Source organism: Lineus longissimus, chromosome 16, assembly GCF_910592395.1.
Source record: "Lineus longissimus chromosome 16, tnLinLong1.2, whole genome shotgun sequence".
Classification (NCBI taxonomy): domain Eukaryota; kingdom Metazoa; phylum Nemertea; class Pilidiophora; order Heteronemertea; family Lineidae; genus Lineus; species Lineus longissimus.
This window is the reverse complement of record NC_088323.1, coordinates 4678609-4695918: the sequence shown is the minus strand read 5'-3', so window position 1 is coordinate 4695918 and position 17310 is coordinate 4678609. Positions and strand designations below refer to the sequence as shown.

The window sequence follows — 17310 nt, the reverse complement described above, 5'->3', positions numbered from 1 at the left end:
GCGCGGTGGTCGGCAGGCTATTCATAGTAACAAGACCGAGGGATTTCTCCACAAGTAAAAATTACCTAGCTAACGGCCGTGGGGTAGGGCAGGTATTTCCACAGCATGATGCAATACCGCAGCATTTCAGTGTCCTATGTAACAATTAATTGAAAGCTGGACACCTAAGGCAGGTGGAAAGCTAATTTTATACAAAATCAGGCGAGATCTGGAGGGAGTATTGCCCTCTCAAAAGCAGTCACTCTCACAAATTCAAGTCATCACGGAAGATTGAACATTACGCAAGTCCAAAATTATCCTGCAACAACACCCCTCTTCAGGGCTTATTTTCAAATCTAACACTTCCTAACAGATAATGAATAAATATACTTTATACCTGGATTATCAACAGCAACCTCACTTTCTGATATTCCTGCCATTTCTTTGGGTTTTTAACATGTTAAAAATTTAATAACATCACAGCCATAGATATAAATAGGTCAGATCCTATAAACAGCCTCGTTCTGAAAGTGAGGCTGGCTCATTAATATTCAAGGTCATGACCCCGGTTGAAAAGTAAACAATGCCATGTGCTCTGTATTCACATGCTCTCTCAGGATATTTTTGGCCAGAATGAAAGGATTTCTGAATTATATTTGAAAAGGCAGCAGTATTGATAGAATGTTGGCATCTTTCCATGTCCAGGCAACAGACTGTCAGGAATCTATTTACCAATATTGGATGGGTATTTGACAAACAATGTTGCCAAAGTGTTTTGGCAATGTGCCAAAAATGTAACCCACTATAAACTCTGATTTGTTTTTTTTTAAAAACCAAGCCAAATATTTTCATGATAATCATTACGACGGGGCAAAAAGGCAATGGCACAAAAACGTTACTTAATTTATAAGATTAGGCCTTGTTTATTCTTGTTAGCTGACAGAGACTAATAACGCCAAGGAAAGATATTCAACTTACCAAGAGGAGATAAGGGTGGACTGGCCTGAAAAAGAACCAGAGACAATGATTAGTATTGGGTCATTTAGAACGGCTCGTCCTAGTCTCCATTGCCAAGGCGGGGTATATACCAGACGACTTGCGTGAGACGGCAGACGATATCAGAAAACGTAACAGAGTCATAACCCTTATGTGACACCATCATTTTACCAGACGTCACAATCGATCTGGCTCTGTTGCGTTTCCGGATGCCGTCCTCTTTTATATTCTTCTTCAGGAACACAACTCCTGTTTAACTTCATCCACACAACATCTGAGGAGAATATAAAGTAATCATCTGCCTCGATCTTTGATCACCGTGAATATATCATGATACATGTCCCGCGGTCAAAACCATTTAAAAATGTCTATAATATTGCCATCTATTGTTCATACGAAGAACTAAGATGTAAAGTGAAGAAACGCAACCGACAGAAAGAAAAGGTCTCACAGACAGCACGACCATGAAAATGTCCAGAAATATAAGATTAACCATAATCACTCCACAGTACCACACTGACAGCTTTTAACATTTGGCATCACAGTTTACCAATGATAACAATAAATTCACCCTGAAGAATCAATTCTCAGCATGGTTTACCACATTGCAGGGATGACGACAAGGACAGGTCAATCCCAAAGACAGGTGGAAGAAATTGATATTCAAATCAATAATCATTTTGACTGCATGTCCTTTTTTAGCAGACATCACAATTCTGCAACTGGAAAGCCTAAATTTGCAACGATTCACCATGGAGTGCTGAAGAACTGACTCTTAAGGTGACAGCTAAAAATTGAAAAATAGCCACTGCACCCTCTTCTAACAGTAACTTAGTCACCAAAACCAACATGTAGAAGGCAGCACCAACATAACCATCAACCTCAAACCTCAAATGAACTTACTTGATACGGTACGCTAGGAAACTGGAACTGAAGTAGAAATTCTTATTTTCAAAGACTGCATCTTTAGGTCAAATTGGTTGTCTCCATGTGACTCATATACGCATGTTTCTGAACATGTGAACAGTTCTGTTGCACTGTGAGATAGTAGAGACACTCATTGTTGACTTTGTGTACTTAATCTGGGCCAACTGGCTCCTGCCTATAGTCACCCTTTAGAAGTGCTGAATAAAATGGAAGTAGACTTACCACTTTCGGTCGATGAGGATCTGAAACACTCCCTATCGTACTAGATCGCGGCCGCATTGTCACTGGTGAGCAAGACCCAGGTGGGAAACTACACCTACCATGCAGATGCATGCCAGGTGACGATTGTCCATGCCCCGGAGGATAAGTATTATCCAATTTCCCGAGTGAAAGTTTCAGCGCAGGGCTCCGTGAGCTTTCGTTACTCTTGTCGCTGCCACCAGAACTGTGGCCTTGGCGTTGAGACGTTGTTTGCCTGTGCAACACCGCCTGTCCCTCTAAAATCTGACTCATAGGGGTCGGGCTTTTTGGTGAAGACGAGTATGGGAAATCCGGATACTGCATTCCCGCAGGAATCGGTGATGGAGAACTTGGGCCACTTTGGTAGCCATTGTTATTCCGTTTGCCCCAAGAACCAGAGCGAGGCCGAGGGGACGCTTCAACAGGATTTGATATCGGACGCCCAACCGGGTCATTCGTCGAACCCTTTTTCTTAACCTTAGGACCGTCTTTACTTTTTGTCCGGAAACTATCAAATAAACTTTTAACTTTTCCGGGTGAACGCGCCTTTACGAAGTCCTGGTTCTGCATCTCATCCTGAGATTTGTGGCGTGTCCGTATTTTCGGCCGTACGAAGTTTTTTATTCCGCTTCCGCCGGAATTTGAGCGTTGTCGGTAGCCACCGTCATCGTAACTTACTGCATGATGCTCCTGCTGCGTGTCCGACTCAAGTAACGGCATGGCGAAAGAACTGAGGTCCTGAAAAATACAACATTTATAAACGTATAAGATTGGGTTACTTATAAGCGGGAAGCAGGATTTTTCTGTAAATTATCTTCTGAAAAGAAAGAAACTGGTCTTTTTGGGATGGGATCAATCAATTACCAAAATCAATCAAAACAACATGGTCATAGGAAGACATGAACAACTTCAAGTTGAATGTCATGGCAAACTCCAGCTGCCTGTGAATAAGTGACAACAAAATGGCCTGCAATTTTAGCTCAAGTGCGGACACACATGACAGTAATGGTTGATTGTGATGACGGTTATTCCCAGGTTTCACCGGTCTGATAAAACTAATTTCCAGGGACGAGATTTAGCATACTTTATTTTATCTTTCGGGTCACTATACCCTGGGAGATGACTATTGGCAAAACATCCTGTTGTTAGTCAGACATCTGTGCAAAACAACGGCACAATGCATACCTGGAAATGCCGTTTATTTTCACGTTTTTGCATTTACAGATATTTGCAAAAATGTTGATGAGTTTCACAGCAAAATATATTGTAGTATTTGAACAAGACAGAAAAACAGTACAAATTTATTATCCCCAATCATGGTCCAAAAAGAGGTCATCAACTAACGAAATAGGTGCCATTGTTCATCGGATTTATAGCTGCCGTTGAATGCCATCGAACTACCTCATTTCGGATCGGGGATTTTAACCCTAGGAAGCAGAGTTTGGCAGGTGCAGTGGAGTCAAAAACTAGAGGGTCAAGATGCTCAATTGGGGAATAGGTTGTGTAGTTTGCAGCAGTTTTTGTGGACAAGTGACCCATTGTGGGAGCACCAGACGAACATCACACAACTAAAGAACTGGATTTTATTGGCTTACCCTTTGCTTGGCGTAGCCTGGCCATTGCGCAGTCGGTTCCGAAGGAATCGGCATATCAAAACGGTATATTCAATCCCCACAAAATGTCAAGGCACCACACACAAATCCAAAATCAAAACACCAGTCCTTTCCTATGTTGACTACTGTGGTGGATGATGTATTATATATGTACACAAAGCGTGATGTAATATTGCCTCACAAACAGAAGACAGAAAATTCAGAGTAATTTTCACTTTTCATTCATGTCAACAGAACAATAGATCATGTACTTAAAAGATCATTGAAGTTTGTACTTGTTTTTGTTCTCGGTGTCAAAGGCTGAAAGGATGTCTCAATAAAAATGACAAACCAGATTTGATTTTCTGTCAGAAATTCAGGATGTGCTTAATGTAATTACTTCCACTAATTGCCAGAAAACAAAAACTAATTACTTCGAAGTAGTGAGTTTTGCAGAAAATAATAACGACTTTCATTTTCTTCAGCCACACTTTATAGTCAGGACTCGGGTCTTGATCAGACTTTTCTCGAAAATAATAAGGAGCCATACATTTACAGTCAAACTTAGGTCTTGATTAAATTTTTCAAAACTGGGTCAAGTTGGTTTAAAGTCTCCAGGAAGCATTTGAGACAGAACTTAATTTATCAACATGTTTGTACAGTCTTTCAGATAATGATATTTTGTTTGGAGAAGACCACCAATCAAAGTCCACGTCAATCATATCCTGATAGACATCCCGATTTTCTGGAACAACTGATTCATAAAATGTTTGTTCTGGCAGACGTGACGTCACACGATCTATGCTAGATTAATACTTGGATACAATGAGTTTTTCGATGTTGGTTCAAAAGCAACTTTGTCATCAAAGATTGGAAGGGAAACCGGAGAGCCCATCCATCAATGAGATTCCGGATGATATACGCTCCGGTATTAAGCTGAATGAATACTGATCGAAAATACCACAAAGTGATTGATCCTATCGATCAGAAAATGGCACTTTCCTTGATCTCTTAATTGTTCACAAACGACTGATCAATGATTGATAATCAATTTGTCAATCCTGGGCTACGGATAAGGTTTTGTTCAGGAGCCACTCTGGAGCTAAGCCTCAATTATTCTATAATACAATATATTATGACCATAATCCACCTGGTCTGATTAACCATCTTGGCAGTGTAATTTGCAAGCACTTGGCCCATAACCTCAGCAAAATTGGCCAGATCCATGACTAGTTGCTTTTCATACACTAAAATTGGCAAGATTGGGGCGAAATTTACAAATATAGGAGAAATTGGAAACACCTTAGCCAAATTCATCCAAATTGGCATAATCTAAGCCACTTTGCCATAATCTAGCAAAAGTGGCATACTAGCCTGATCTTATTTTGGAGTGTCTGTCTCCTAGTCTGGTTTGCATCACTGACGTGCCCAGACTACCCGGTTTGATTTAGGAGTTTTCTCACCTAGACTGTTGCCAACCAGGGCTAAGGAAGCCAGTCTCCCCCAGACTGCACCCTTTAATCCACGCAAGTACTCACCTTCGTTTTACCGTGCGGAGAGTCCGCCTGGGTGACAATAATTGCTGGGGTGCTCCGATAGTGCTCATGACTATTATCCAAAGAAGAATCCACTTCCATCTCCATCTTTGACTATTGATCCAAGACTAATCCACGCTGTATATCCTTGGTATTGATTTCTAATCGTATTTTGCGTGGAAGGCAAATTTGAGTTGCAATCTGATATTCTTACAAACTTATGAAAATTAGCATCCCCCAAAAACTTAGTCCCTCTATTTCTGGATCAATTAAAACTTTCTCTTAGTTCTTCAGGATGGTAATATCAGTTTAGAGGTGTATGATTCAGTATCGACAGGATGCTAATCACAACAAAGAGCTCCTTTTTATTCCGCAAAGGTGAAAAATTCCTTTGAAAATGTATCCTATTTTTCACCAGGCTTTGCCGCTCTGACTTCCCATAGGTAAACAGCAAAAGAAGAAGATTCTTTTTCAGGTTCGTAAGCGCCAATGGATAGTTCAAATCAAGAGTCTGTACATTTCATGTACATGTGCCTATACTATAGTTACGCAGGTACAATCGACACACACAATGCAGAGTGTTGTCAATATCCAGCTGGAACACAGGTCAAGAATTATTCCTCACAAGAGTTTAGCTTAAGGGAACTTAAAGTAACCATCTACTTTTGCTAGTCCAGGAATGCTACACAATTTCACTCAAAGATTACAGTCTTCAGTTTTGGAAGCTGGGTTTTTAAGCAGTTCCCTATCTAGTACCAGCTTCTTTAATGACGGCAGAAAGCACCTATCCAATTCCGATGTGAATATTCAACATGGTGAGGTCTCCATTAGTGGCAAAAAGCACAGAGTTTTCATTAGAGTCCGGCCACATAAATGCGGATAGTGTAAGGGAGAATAGAGTATCACAATGCATAAATGTCCTTGTTGATGGAGTTCAATACAGGACTCGCTCGATTATATGTATTAGGAGTAGGTCAAGCTGAAAGAACGAAGGAATATACACATGAAATATGGCATTCATGTGCGCTTAACCCTCTCCAAGCACTAGATTCATGTAATTCTCCTCTGTCGAGATCAGGCAGGGCCTCCTGCGGTGGAGAGGTAAAACTTGCCAGTTACGCGTCAGCCTCTGTTGATTTGAGAAGAATCAGAACTGTTGATCAAATCCCCTCCAGAAAAATGAGACCGTTTGATCAAATCCTCAAGAAGAAAGAGAACTGCTGATCAAATCCTCAAGAAGAATGAGAACTGCTGATCAAATTATCAAGAAGAATGAGAATTGCTGATCAAATTCTCAAGAAGAATGAGAACTGCTGATCAAATTCTCAAGAAGAAAGAGAACTGCTGATCAAATCCTCAAGAATAATGAGAACTGCTGATCAAATTCTCAAGAAGAATGAGGACTGCTGATCAAATCCTCTCAAGAAGAATGGGAACTGTTGATAAAATCCTCAAGAAGAATGAGAATTGCCGATGCTCAAATAATCATGGAAACGAGAAGTGTAGCTATGGAAACCCCCAAGAAATAGATTTGCTGATAATGCTTCATTGTACTTCACATTGTGGATAAAATCAATTGGTATTTTCCTAACAAATCATACACCACACAGCACCAGAAGGATGAGTGAAATGAGATCAGCACATTTACAAACGATATGGACAAATATCCCTGGAGGCCCAAATTCATGCAGCTGCTACAGTGCACAGTGCCTTGATCAAATGTACACAAGGGATTCAATACATTCAATGAGAGAGCAATATGTAGTACAGTATTTACAGGGCGTATTGATGACTTAAAGGCCAAGTCAGTTTGTTCAAAGATTTGAAAAATGAATATGAATTTGAAAATTGCAAACTGTGTGAATGTTAATTTCAACAGCAGTGTTGTGTAGACTGATATACAGATGATTAATATCAGCAAAATCATACGATTTGGATACAATGCCGTTATGATGATGACAAGAGATGTCTACCAAAGATGTTAATGTATGCCCACTTTAGACGATCTAGCGAACGAAATGATTTGTCAACACTGAAGCTAAAGTATACCCACTGGCACTGTTAGATCCATGCAATTACGAATCCGAATCCATAAGAATATATCGAATTCTGCTCTTGAACAACACAATGCAGCCTGCAGTACACTGGCTGATGCACACGACAATGGAGGAACATCCAGCATCAGCTTCAACAGGCTATTCGCTAAATATGCATGATCTATCAACTAAAATGATATAAAGAGGTGCTAAATCATTTCTATAGTAGCACATGCTGACAGATTTATATTTGTTATCATCATCTGATGATGGACGAATGTAAGATAAAAAGCAACCAACTGATACCGGCATCAAAGAATGCCATGAACTAAAGAATGAGGACACATCTATCTCTCCGTTATCATCCAGTAATGTATGAAGTCCACAGGCTGACAAATCCAGAGACCAATGTCCAAGAAGTCCAACCAGAGAATGAAATTCCTTCAGTATCACACGTCACTATATCTAAACCCGCAACTACCATCCATGGACTCGTAAAGTATAAAAGAGGACCATCAGACACTGACTTTGACATCTGCCCACGTATTCCTAAATGATATGGCTACCCTGAGGCTAACATACTACCTGCTAGCATTCCTATACTGTTGGTCTACACAACTGTTACAGAGGCTAATACTTAGCCAAGCTACGAGCTATGCTATTCCAGATGGAAGCCAAGCTGTGGAGATTGTGAGATCCTTAGCGCACACTCAATCCGCAAAGCATCATGTAAACAAATAGTGCAGGTCTACACAGGGTGTGGCACAAATATAACTTCCTTGCTTTACACTTCTGTGCCGTTTGAGTACAGACATAATGCATGTGCGTAGTTTGTCTGTACATGTATTTATCCATCACATTACAGGGATGCTTGCTTTATAAATATACTTTGGATCAATGCCGAGTCCATATCAACTTGAGATAGTCAGGTACACTAGCAGTTCACTGTGCCAATAGTGTTTTCTCTCATCATACGGTCTACTACTTAGAGCATTCCATTACCATAAGTTGATGGTTCCAAATTCAAATGTTACAGACATACATTAATAAGTTAACAGTGTTGTAGCTATCTATCATAAGTAGATAGTTACAAGGACAAATGTTTTAAGACCTAATATGAAGCTTCAAGGTCAAATATAATGAGCCATCTATCATAAGTTGATAGTTTCAAGGTCAACTGTCATGAGCCAACTATCATAAATTGATAGTTTCAAGGTCAAGTGTTGTCAGCCATTTATCATAAGTTGACAGTTTCAAGGTCAATTGTCATGAGCCATCTATCATAAGTTGATAGTTTCAAGGTCAATTGTCATGAGCCATTTATCATAAGTTGATAGTTTCAAGGTCAAGTGATATGAGCCATCCATCATAAGCTGACAGTTTCAAGGTCAATTGTCACGAGCCATCATAAGTTGATAGTTTCAAGGTCAAGTGTCTTGGGCAATCTATCATAAGTTGATAGTTTCAAGGTCAAGTGTTATGAGCCATCTATCATAAGTTGATAATTTCAAGGTCAAGTGTTGTCAGACATCTATCATAAGTTGATAGTTTCAAGGTCAAGTGTTATGAGCCATCTATCATAAGTTGATAGTTTCAAGGTCAAGTGTTGTCAGCCATCTATCATAAGTTGATAGTTTCAAGGTCAAGTGTTATGAGCCATCTATCATAAGTTGATAGTTTCAAGGTCAAGTGTCTTGGGCAATCTATCATAAGTTGATAGTTTCAAGGTCAAGTGTCTTGGCCCATCTATCATAAGTTGATAGTTTCAAGGTCAAGTGTCTTGGCCCATCTATCATAAGTTGATAGTTTCAAGGTCAAGTCAGCCATCTATCATAAGTTGATAGTTTCAAGGTCAATTGTCATGAGCCATCTACCATAAGTTGATAGTTTCAAGGTCAAGTGTCTTGGCCCATCTATCATAAGTTGATAGTTTCAAGGTCAAGTGTTATGAGCTATCCATCATAAGCTGATGATTTCAAGGTCAGCCGTTATAAGTTGATGGTGTCAAGTGTCAGCTATCTGCTTTGAGTTGACGATAGGTGTGAATATTGAACAGGTTGCACAGCAGTAACACTGAGCCTTGCAAAGGGCAAAGGCTGAGGAAGAAGATCAACCAAAGGCTGAGGAAGAAGATCAACCTTGAATTCGACCAACCAATTCTCTGAACCCAACCCACGGAATCCTTGAATTTCACAGACCACATCCTTGAATGCCACCAACCAAATCCTTGAATTTGAGTGCAATATGCCAAAATACTGAAAGAGGTGGTGTCCTTATTAGAGAGGTGTCCATTAGGGGAGGTTCCACTGTACATAGCATCCACATTTATCCATAGAGATCAGAAGACAACGTAGAATTTTAAAGATTATTCCATTTTCACCGAATAAACAGCTTGGCTGAAACATTACCAAAATGTTAGAAATTTGATGTAAAATCTGCTCCCTAAATCAGACTGATCACACTCAGTGGTAATCTACCCAAATCAGCTGATACCAACGGTACTGTCACATACTGCTGCCAAACATGACAACTGTGTAAACATCCATTGAGCATAGACACGATCAGGTGATTACCCGCTTCACGAGAGTGGGAAGCGCCGTTCAAGGCCGCCAGTACAACCTCACTCCACTTCCCCAACATTTTGGACCATACCATCATAAGGTGGGTAGGAACGGCTGGTATGCTGAGTCATACATGTCAGGAATGTAATCAAATCAATATGGTAGGAAGAGGAAGGAGACTTGCGGCCAATTTCCCATCAGTGACTTCGGCCAATATTTCATCAGAAGCTTTCATGGCGGTTTAGTGTCAATATGCTGCTGTGGTGGGTGTTGATGCCAAAATGGCAAGTGTCAGACAAAGGCTCCAGATAAATAACTGCCTTAACCCTTCAGGTACCAGTAGCATTTGAGACTCTCCCCTAATACTCATTCCAGTCCTTTGAATCAACACCACGGTCGACAGCATCCCATTGATAAGTGACTAAGGTACCCAAGGCCTAACCAAGGGATACATATTCATTGGCATGGGTAACCGGATGCAAAATCCAAATCACATGTTATGTCTTCAAGTGTACCAGGAAAAATAAGTAAAATGTGTATCAAAAAGTAAAATTTTTCCATGTAACGGTAGCACCCAAACGCTTGACAACCTGAATAGTGTCTACAACCCTGAAACCATCATGAACAACATTTACGATTCACCAAGCAATCCTACATTGCTTTGATAAGAAACTTTGTGATAACTGCATGTCCAAACGGGCATAAAGCTCTATTTGATCAAATACCCAATACAACTCCAGACCTAGTTAATCCAATAGAATCATCCATGAAAATATCCGTTAGTGAGCAAGATTTGGACACGATTCGACGATTTGGACACGTTTCGATTCAACGAACTCACCGAAAATGTAAACAGACCAGAATCAACAATACTACGCTCGCTCGTCAATAGAGACCTCAATTGCCGGGTAGAATCGTGGTTATTTGACAATAACATCCGCCTAGAACGCTCCACTCTATTCAATTCTATCAGTAGACCAATAAAAAGTATTCAAAACAATCTCTCGTGTCTAAAAATATCGAAGTTTTAGTTATGAATTTCGCAATCTATTCAATATCCCATTGCAGAAGACAGCTTCTGAATAGGACCATGGAAATGGCCATTCATGATATTCTTAATTTAGACTGGCAGCTCAGACGATGAAAATTATGCAAGTTATACTATTTCTTCAGTGCTGATGTTAAAGGGACTATACAACAATAGTGGGCAGGTGAAATATTGCTTCAGCCGGTCACTGCCAGACAGTATTGTGACTTTGCCGATATGGTGGAAAATGATGTTGCTATGAGTTCTCCTGTTGAAGGGAGAGACAATAACAGGGTTTTAATGAAGTGGGCACTGCATAATTATATACATCCAATCCACAAGAAGACATAAATTGTTGGTCCATTCAATGTTTTTGCGCATTTTCCAATGCATCTTAGAGCTGCCGCCATCCACACAGGAACCATGTAATCACCAATCGTGCGTACCACAAAGAATCAAATTGCTTCTACTTTGCATGTTCTTAGCCAGTCAAATACAGGCCAGCACTACAGAAAGTATTGATAGTCAAAATAAAACACTCTCCAACTCCTCAGGAGAATGCATACACTGATGCCTTGGAAATAATGAGTGCAAAACACTTCAACAGAGAATTTTCGTGAAAAGTATGACTTCCTGTAACAATAAGTTAAATGCGTTGTTTTGTTCTTATTTATGAATATGGCTAAATGCAAATATTACCACTTGTAACTTTACTTGGTGAACTACAGCATAGTCATCTATCAACTACTTCCAAACCCAGAAATATTTCCACCTTTTACTTTTGCGTTTTCACATTTACAAATAATCGCCAAGAAATATGACAGTGAAAAAGAAACTTTGACTAAAATAACTGTTACAGGGTTGTCAATTAATTTCCTAAATTCGCTCAATTAATAGTGTGCAGAAATTGCAATTTCACGAAACTGCGAAATTAAATGGCCATGAATATTTCCTGGTTTACAGTATCCTACAGCCGCGGGAAGAGCTTCTCAAATGAAAAACTAATGCTCTGAACGCATTTATTGGTTTTCCCGCCGCTGCGCAGGAGAGTGCAAAACACTTCACCATCAGAACATTGTCATACTTGGCTCCAAGATGGAGTGATGCAAATTTTGGAGTCGACTATAAGAGAAAGATAATGGAAGGAGTACTTCATAGTCTGTCAGATCAGATGGAAGTGTGGGCCGGGTGCTTGTCAATTTGTCTTATTTCTTTTTCAAAAATGTGCCAGTCAGAAATGGGTTAAACCTTGACCCACATATAGATGTATGTACATGTACATCCATCAACCTGAGGCCATCTATTGATGAAGATTATGATATGCTTGTGTGACACTGCCCTATATTCAACTAAACTCATCAGAAGTGGGCGTTTTGTGGAAAGAAATCTATAATTCATGTGCATAACAGGCACAATACTCCATATGTTGAGTTGGGAGCCAGAATTTCAATGAGAATGCCTTCTAGTGCTGAAAATATTGGGAAAACAGATGGTTCAAAGTATTTTTTTTGTGCAAAGTGAACTGAACTAGACTGAATATGATGATGCCATGCCAAATTGCATGTAGTCTTCGGGTCATCTTTATACCCGACTTATACCGTCTTCTGCACTGAGCGAGGAATATAGACAAAAGAAATGGTTTGCAAAGATTACAAAGCAGCTGTTTTTGTTAACTGCAGGTTGCAGCAACAAAAATTGCTTGTTTGCGGGTGAGGTATTTTTTAGGGAATATGGACATATACTTTCTTCAAATTGATGAATCTACTGACCTTTACCTGTCCCCTACTGCCACGAGAGGGCAAAGGAAAACTGCCATAGAACTAGAATAGAATATCGAAATGGTGTGTTAAATCATGGACTCCATCATGTTTGGCAGCGGGACTTTAACACCAAGAGAAGATCAACTTTTTTTTTCATTTGATTTGACTTTGTTTGGGGGATACTTTAGAAGGGTTCTTCCCCCGACTGCCATCATGGATTGTTCCAGTTGAGCAGATATTTGCAACTGATTTGTGTTTGCATTTGTAACTTACCATAGACATGGGAGGCCCTGCCACACCATTCTTCCGCTTTGCTTGTTTTTGCTTCACCCAGGGATTTTTCTCAGTCATGGCAATGGATTTAATCCCGAATGATTATCAAGTTTTTTTAATCCAGGAGTGTTTGATACATGCCAAGTCTAAGATAGTTTTGCAATCCAGAAGTTTACATTCATCCACAAGAACAATACTGTTGCATCTAAACTTTGAAGGAAAAAAAGTGGAGCTTTGACGGAGAACACATAAACAGGCTACAATTCCTGAAGTCATGTGCAAAATGACAATGAGACACTTGTCTCAATTAACCAGTGTAAAGCCTTTAACTGTGGTGAAGGTAGATCTTGTTGATCCTTACAAAGGCACTTGGACTTGCCAATATGCACAGCGCAAGTCCATTTATCCAAGCATTTTCACTGCACTTGCAAATAGCATAATTTCAAGGCTATCCTAAAATAACATTTGCACATGTTGTTCATGTCTTAAAACTGGAAGAACTGCATACACTTCCTAAAGTTCTCTTGAAGTAGGTCTAACATGATAGTATAATGATTTATCACCGAAAATGAGGCCTAGTTAAGAGTCAATGTGGCCTACATTTATATCAAAGGTCAAATACTTCCAATTAACCCCTTTGTTTACTACATGATCACAAATTGCAAACAGCTGACCTAAATATCACGCACATGAAAATAGTTTTTTTTAAAGAAGGTCTTCATGACATAGGAATTACATCGCCTATTCTTTTTGATATGATTACTTCCTTTTTTTTTTTTTTTTTATGTTGTTTTCATGACAGCAAAATTTTAGCACTGCCAATATCAAAGCCTTTCCCTCAATGGCAAAAGGGTGGAAAATAAACCAACGCTACTCAAAAGTAACCTTCTCGCCGTACTGGGGTGTTTGAGCCATAGGAGGACTAGGGTGATGCATGGCAGGTGTAAACATTGGCACATATATGCCTACCGTTTCTATAGTTTTAGTAACCTGTAATGATTTATAAGTGCACAATAACAACTTTAATAATAACTTGCCCGTGATGATTTACCAGTGCCAACTAAAAATAACTCTGGCACAAATAACTCATATATAATATTCTTAAAATACATCTAGATTTTTTGAAAATCCTCCAAAATATTTAATAAAACAATCACGCGCATAATCATATCTGTGATAGATAACAATCATGGCACAGATATGTCAACCACAGTATTTTTATAAATATTTTTATATTTTTAAACACTCATTAACCTGTCATGCAAACCAACAGCACAATAGCAACATCAACCTTCCTACACATGTCACTAGTCATATAGGCCACCAAGAGTGACACCATAACCCACAGACCAAAAAAGGCACAGGGGCAACGACCCTGAACACGATATCTTAATGTCAAATTGCGCAAACCCTTGAGACAAATCACGCATTTTTTAACTTCAGTTCATGCAAAGTATGCACTATTCGCCACATTTACAGTGACAATTACTATTAAATTTGGGACAACGGAAATCTAATTTTATTTCATATCAAGTGGTCAGGTCAATGAAATTAACTTAAGACTCCTCAAATAATCTCATATATTTTCTTCGATGGCGACAATATTCAAAACATGACCCAATTCCTTCCATGAAAATGATGGCCCCCACAGGTAACATTCGACATCGGTAACATTCGACATCGACCAGTTTGATATCTATTGCAGGTCGATGACACAAAGACAGATTTTTGCCATGTGATAATTATGGCAGGTCACCTGGACAAGTCTCTCATTTGCGAGGTGCTTCAGGACATGCTTTGTTTACAAGACATTTTGCTGCCAATCCAGCATCTCCCCACTTGACAAGGAACCACTCTGGTTCTTTCTCTCGCCAACAGATGGAAATACTGCAAACTGTGACAGGCAAGCGAATGCATATCAAACTGATTGTACAGTAGTTGAAAATGCTTCAAACTACTTTGTCAACGAAACATATTTAATAATTGAGTTTTTTATTTTTCTAAAAACTGGAAGCAACTATTGTTCAGTGGTTATTTCACTGGTTGTTTACAACTCAACGTTGAACAAGCTTGGCAGCGCAGTGAAATGTGGAGAGGTTACCACAGCTTTGAAATTCTGATGGCACAATCAGTCTGGACACTTCCCTATTGTTTTCTCATCTCGTTTCCATCGAAACTTACTCAAACGGAGGTAGAAAATGTTCATCTAGTTACCAAAGCCACTGAAAAGTCTACTGCTTTTTGCTCACCAGCAATGGTGTTCAACACTTACCAGTTTTGGTAGGGTCGCTTCCATCTTGCCACACTTACCAGAATGCATTTCATTCTGGAACAGACGGCATGCCGTATATGGCATGGTGGCCTCTTTCTTATTCGGCATCTTAATCCAAATGACAATAATCCAGAGCAATTCTCATTCCAAAATAGTCTTGATTTGTGTAAATGCGGCAGTAATTTCCCCGAAAATATATGAGGATATCTTTTTGGAAGATTCAAAAACTGAAAATCCCAACTTAAATCACAGATGGAAAGCCCCAAGATGGTGATTGAAAGGAAAATGCAAGGATAATCATGGGATAGAAAGCCCAATATAGTTATGGAATGGAAAACCAAAAGATAATCAAGGAATGGAATCTCCAAGAGTCATCATGGAATGGCAATTCCATTGATAAACATAATATTTCTGAAAGTAATCCCAGAGCAAGCCAAACCGGTTCCTTTTCCAGGATATCATCCGTTGATACCTCCTGAAGAAAGTTCGGAACTAGTCCCGTTTGGCACTTGAATGCTTTCAAAATACAATGCCAGTCAAAGACTGTAAACCCTTGGCAAGTTCGACTTGCAAGAAGTGAAGTCAATGCAAATTGGTGGAGGGATGATCACGATGATGAACCTCAGCAACTTTTCAGCAAAATATCTGAGATAAGGCAACAAAATCTGCAATGATATTATGGCACAGAAGCAAAACTGAAATGCACAGAAACACGGTCACATTCCTTTATGACTGCATCAGCAACAAAGCTTGTCACCAGGTAACATCAAAGGGACAGGGATAATGTCGTCTGCCTTGCAGATGCAGCAAATGCATTAAGATACAATAGAGGAGTGAAACCCCTGAGAAGATGTCTGTGTTAGATCCGTCTGAACTCTAATGCATTATCATTCTTTTTCTGTATCCTCATCTTACAACAAAAGACAGCACAGTATCTAATACAACAAAGGGAAACTTTTTGAAGAGGACGTCCCAGTCATTCATGTTGTGGATGCAAAAGTATGTCATGTATAATAGCAGAAGTTGAGCCAATGACACTGGTGCTGTAGAGGGGTACACAGAGCGAATGCCCCCCCCCCCCCCCAGGGCCACCTGAAACATGTTTTAAGGCAGATCTTCGTTGATTTTCAGACTGATCGAGGACAAAGAGGTGTTTTGCCCCCCCCATGTCCTAAAAGCTTGCAACAGGCCTTCATAATAGGGGTGGCATTTTCTTAGTGCATTGATTTGAAGAAGATGTTTCGTGCCATCAACGTTTTGCAGCTAAACTTTTGCTAGTTGTACACTAATGTAATTCCTGAGCTGACAGAGAGCTTACAATAAGACGGCGTCAGTGACTGTGACAATTACATTTTTTTCCTGTCTATAACATACGCGTCGTGTGTCATGAAGATTACGACAGTACAAAACGACAGGATTAATTTGGCAGCATGTAATAGAAGCAACGAGAGTAGGAAAGATATGAAAGACTTTCATAGTAAAATGCGGTAATCACCCAACACCAACCCTGGCTGCGCAAAATTATTAATTTTGTACACCATGGCTCCAGGGTTCATTAACGTACCCTGATGACATTTATGCCATCATCACATTTTTTACTTGAGCATAATTCCAGAACTGAGAGGCAGCTTAATAACTAAGAGGAGGAAACATGTGGCCATCCGTGTGATACCAACAGCGAATCAATTTAATGAATCACCGATAAAGATGTGAAATACCTCCTTAAGAAGAAAGGTAAAAAGTACATTCTCTCATCAAAGGATATGCTATTCACTTTCAAAGAAGTGTTTCTTTTGAAGAATTACGATGCTGGGAAAAGAAGATGGGATGCCTGCGACCCTGGATTCATGGAAGAATGAAACAGATAATGGTGAACTGATATAGGGACTATTTCCATAGGAAATGTACACTCCTGAAATTGATTAGCCGGAAAGTAACTTTTTCAATAACAATAGTAATAGTAGCTGAACAAAATCAGTATTGGGAAGAGGCGACCTTGCAAAATCCATGACACGACACTATACAAGATAACTTACCCCCTCTGGAGCTTGCAAAATCCATAATGTGACACTGCACAAGATAACTTACCCTCTCTGGAACTTGCAAAATCCA

General features: G+C 39.6%; 1 protein-coding gene across 14 annotated transcripts in view; it reads right to left on the bottom strand.

The window, feature by feature from the left end:
* The window catches only part of LOC135500296 (5'-AMP-activated protein kinase subunit gamma-2-like), a 67720-nt gene that overhangs the window by 27453 nt on the left and 22957 nt on the right, over window positions 1-17310 (bottom strand). For 8 of the 14 annotated variants that reach the window (XM_064791669.1, XM_064791670.1, XM_064791674.1 and 5 more), the window contains 3 exons: window positions 2125-2880; window positions 1879-1905; window positions 958-982 (listed from right to left, as the gene is read on the bottom strand). In XM_064791669.1, coding sequence (XP_064647739.1) covers window positions 958-982; window positions 1879-1905; window positions 2125-2880 — 808 coding nt within the window. Of the gene's footprint in view, window positions 1-957; window positions 983-1878; window positions 1906-2124; window positions 2881-3006; window positions 3026-3737; window positions 3807-5272; window positions 6249-12662; window positions 12714-12926; window positions 13382-17310 lie in introns of those variants that run through there. The other 6 variants (XM_064791666.1, XM_064791668.1, XM_064791667.1 and 3 more) reach the window with 6 other exon arrangements.